General features: G+C 47.0%; 1 protein-coding gene across 1 annotated transcript in view; it reads left to right on the forward strand.

The window, feature by feature from the left end:
- The window catches only part of tm9sf4 (transmembrane 9 superfamily protein member 4), a gene marked incomplete in the record, with an annotated part of 23,740 nt that overhangs the window by 16,999 nt on the left and 3,672 nt on the right, over positions 1 to 3,069 (forward strand). Inside the window, 5 exon segments of the mRNA XM_037976877.1 lie at positions 800 to 870; positions 956 to 1,088; positions 1,173 to 1,254; positions 2,150 to 2,225; positions 2,306 to 2,389. Of these exon segments, the coding sequence (XP_037832805.1) occupies positions 800 to 870; positions 956 to 1,088; positions 1,173 to 1,254; positions 2,150 to 2,225; positions 2,306 to 2,389 (446 nt within the window).

Consider the following 3,069-nt stretch of genomic DNA (forward strand, 5'->3'; position numbering starts at 1 on the left):
TTTTTTTTTCTGTTTGGTGTTTGTTTTTGTTCTTTTCATTTAACTTAAGGGAATTGTATGGCTTGTTTTATATATATCGCATTGCAATTGTATGGCTATGCAATTCTTGTTAAAAACCAAATAAATAAAGTTGGGAAGAAAAAAAAAAAAAAAAAGAAGCAGAACAGTAGCTAAAAGCCGTAACCGTCTCAAACAGCTAAAACTAGCAAAAGTAGTTAGAAGCTACAGAACAGTAGCTAAAAACTGTAAGTAGCAAAGGGCTAGCTAACTGTCCCAAACAGCTAAAACTGGCAAACCTGCAGTTAGAAGCGAAAAGAAGCAGAACACTAGCTAAAGGCTAGCTGAGAGCTAAAAGTGACAATCTGCTGAAGCAGAATTCAAAGAGAAGAAAGTTTTGAAGGAACTGAAGAGATCAGAAAGTTTTCCTCTGAGGAAAATATTTGGAAACGTAGGAAAAAATAAATACGATTAAATGTTTGGTGAAACCTTTCGGACCAGAACCAAAACGTTTGTCTCTGATTTCTTCCCGGCCGACGTTTCGGCTGTGTGCAGGAGAGCGAGGTGAAGTGGGCGTCTCGCTGGGACACCTACCTGACCATGAGCGACGTCCAGATCCACTGGTTCTCCATCGTCAACTCGGTGGTGGTCGTCTTCTTCCTGTCCGGTTCGTGGAACACGCCGCCGAGATGATGTCTGAAAACCAACCAATGAGACGAGGCTGTGGCCTCTGCAGCGTGATGTTATTAACCGGAGGATTGTTTGTGTTAACGAGCTGACTCTTCCTCCTCCTCCTCCTCAGGTATCCTGAGCATGATCATCATCAGGACTCTGAGGAAGGACATCGCCAACTACAACAGGGAGGACGACATTGTAGGACACCGAAGACGCCATCTCTATTCCCAGCCACGTGGCGTCCCACTCTGTCTGATCACGTTCTTTGCTTCTGTCCCCCCAGGAGGACACCATGGAGGAGTCGGGGTGGAAGAACGTCCACGGGGACGTCTTCCGGCCGCCTCAGTATCCCATGATCCTCAGCTCTCTGTTGGGTTCTGGGATCCAGCTCTTCTGCATGGTTCTGATCGTCATCTGTGAGTTTCTGCTTTGAGTCAGAGTACCAGAACTCGCAGAACCGAGCCCGCTGGTTCTCACGTTGTTCTCGTGTTCTGTCGCAGTCGTCGCCATGTTGGGGATGTTGTCTCCGTCCAGCAGAGGAGCCCTGATGACCACCGCCTGTTTCCTCTTCATGTTCATGGGGTAAGACGCTCACGGCGCTCTGACTCAGAGGTTCTGGTTCTGGTGCCGCGGGTCGCAGAACACCAAGAACGCTTCGGGAGAACCTTCAGGAATTACATTTAATGCTTGTTTTCAGCAAGACGGTAGAGGCTCTTAAAGCTGTTTGTACGTGTTCTGGTCCTGGTCCTGGTTCTGGAGGACCTCCGTCCTTCAGGGTTTAGGTCAGGGGTGTCCAACTCCAGTCCTCGGGGCTCCACCGTCCTGGAAGCTCCTCCAGAACACGCAGGAGATCAGAGGTTTAGATGTTTCTTCAGGTTCTGCAGAAACCCTTCCATCATTCAATCAGAGCAGAGATGGTGTCCCTCCAGGACCAGAACCAGAACCAGGCGTCTTCCATCGTCCACAAGACGCTCAGATCAGAGCTCCCGGGAAGCTCCTCCCTCCTCCTGCGGCATTAAAACGGGTTTCTAACCGCCGGTTTCTCAGTTCTCCCGTTTATTAACCTGACTGAGACAAAACACACCGTTTGACGGTGTCCCGGCGTCCACGAAGCCCCGCCTGTGTCTCTGCTGCATCTGTCGTAAAGACGGCCGGATTTCCAGCTGCTTCTCGGCGACGCAGCAGAAACAAAATGGCTCCATTAGAGCTCGTAACCACGCCCACCACGCCGTCTGACCAAAGCTGCTACGAGAAGGCAGACAGCTTCTTCCCAGACGTCCATTTTGGGCACTTTGGGAGAACCTTTAAGGCGGTTACCATGGCGATAAACGCCACATTCTTATAACGTCCTCGTCGTGAGTTCAGATGTTAAAATAAAACGATCATCTGCCTCGACCAGCACCCAGCTGCAGCTCAGCATCCGTAAACCCGACAGATGAAAGAGAGATATTTTGCTAACAGGATGTTTGTCCCTCAGGGTGTTCGGGGGATATTTTGCTGGCAGACTCTACCGAACACTGAAGGGCCATCGGTGGAGGAAAGGAGCCTTCTGCGTGAGTCACAGAAGAAACTGAAATAATAAAACATTTCTGATGCTGATTTCTCGACCTTGACTCCGTTTTTCCTCCCGCAGACGGCGACCTTGTATCCCGGAGTGGTTTTTGCGATCTGCTTCGTGTTGAACTGCTTCATCTGGGGCGAGCACTCGTCCGGGGCGGTGAGTAACGAGGTGGGAGGGATCCTAAAAACGGCTCCGATCTGCAGAAACGTCAGAACATCCAAACAGGATACTAGAGACCTAAGCAGAGGCAGCTAGCTGTAGCACCTGTGGAAGTTTTATTAGTAATTTCTCCACTTGATGCCAAATAAGAACCAAAATGGCTTCTCTTTCAGGCGGTTCTGCTCTCAGCAGCGTTTGTTGCTTCAGTTTTTACAGATTTCTGCAAACAGGAAATGTCCTCATTGAGTTTGACACGCCGTACGCCCCCTGCTGGCGTCAGGCGTGTAGTAGAACCTGGGTGATATGGAAAAAATCCTACATCACAATATACCCCAATTACGTACGTTGTCAGTTATTTTCTGAAAAACATGAAAAAATATTCTCATTTCTTACCTTTTCCAAGCTTTATTTCGAAGTGACATTTAACTGAACTTTCACAAATGAGATCTATATATATATATATATATATATATATATATATATATATATATATATATATATATATATATATATGTACCTGTTATGACGTAACAGTATCAAATGACAACAGACTCCATTATCTTCGGCCGGCTATAGTTTCACTTTTCACAACTTTCCCGGCTCTTTTACAACTTGTTTGTTTGCACTTTTTGGATTGTTAAATATTCTTTTTCGTGGTTCTTCTTTAAGTGATAGAA

The sequence above is a fragment of the Kryptolebias marmoratus genome, linkage group LG8 (assembly GCF_001649575.2).
Source record: "Kryptolebias marmoratus isolate JLee-2015 linkage group LG8, ASM164957v2, whole genome shotgun sequence".
NCBI classification, from domain to species: domain Eukaryota; kingdom Metazoa; phylum Chordata; class Actinopteri; order Cyprinodontiformes; family Rivulidae; genus Kryptolebias; species Kryptolebias marmoratus.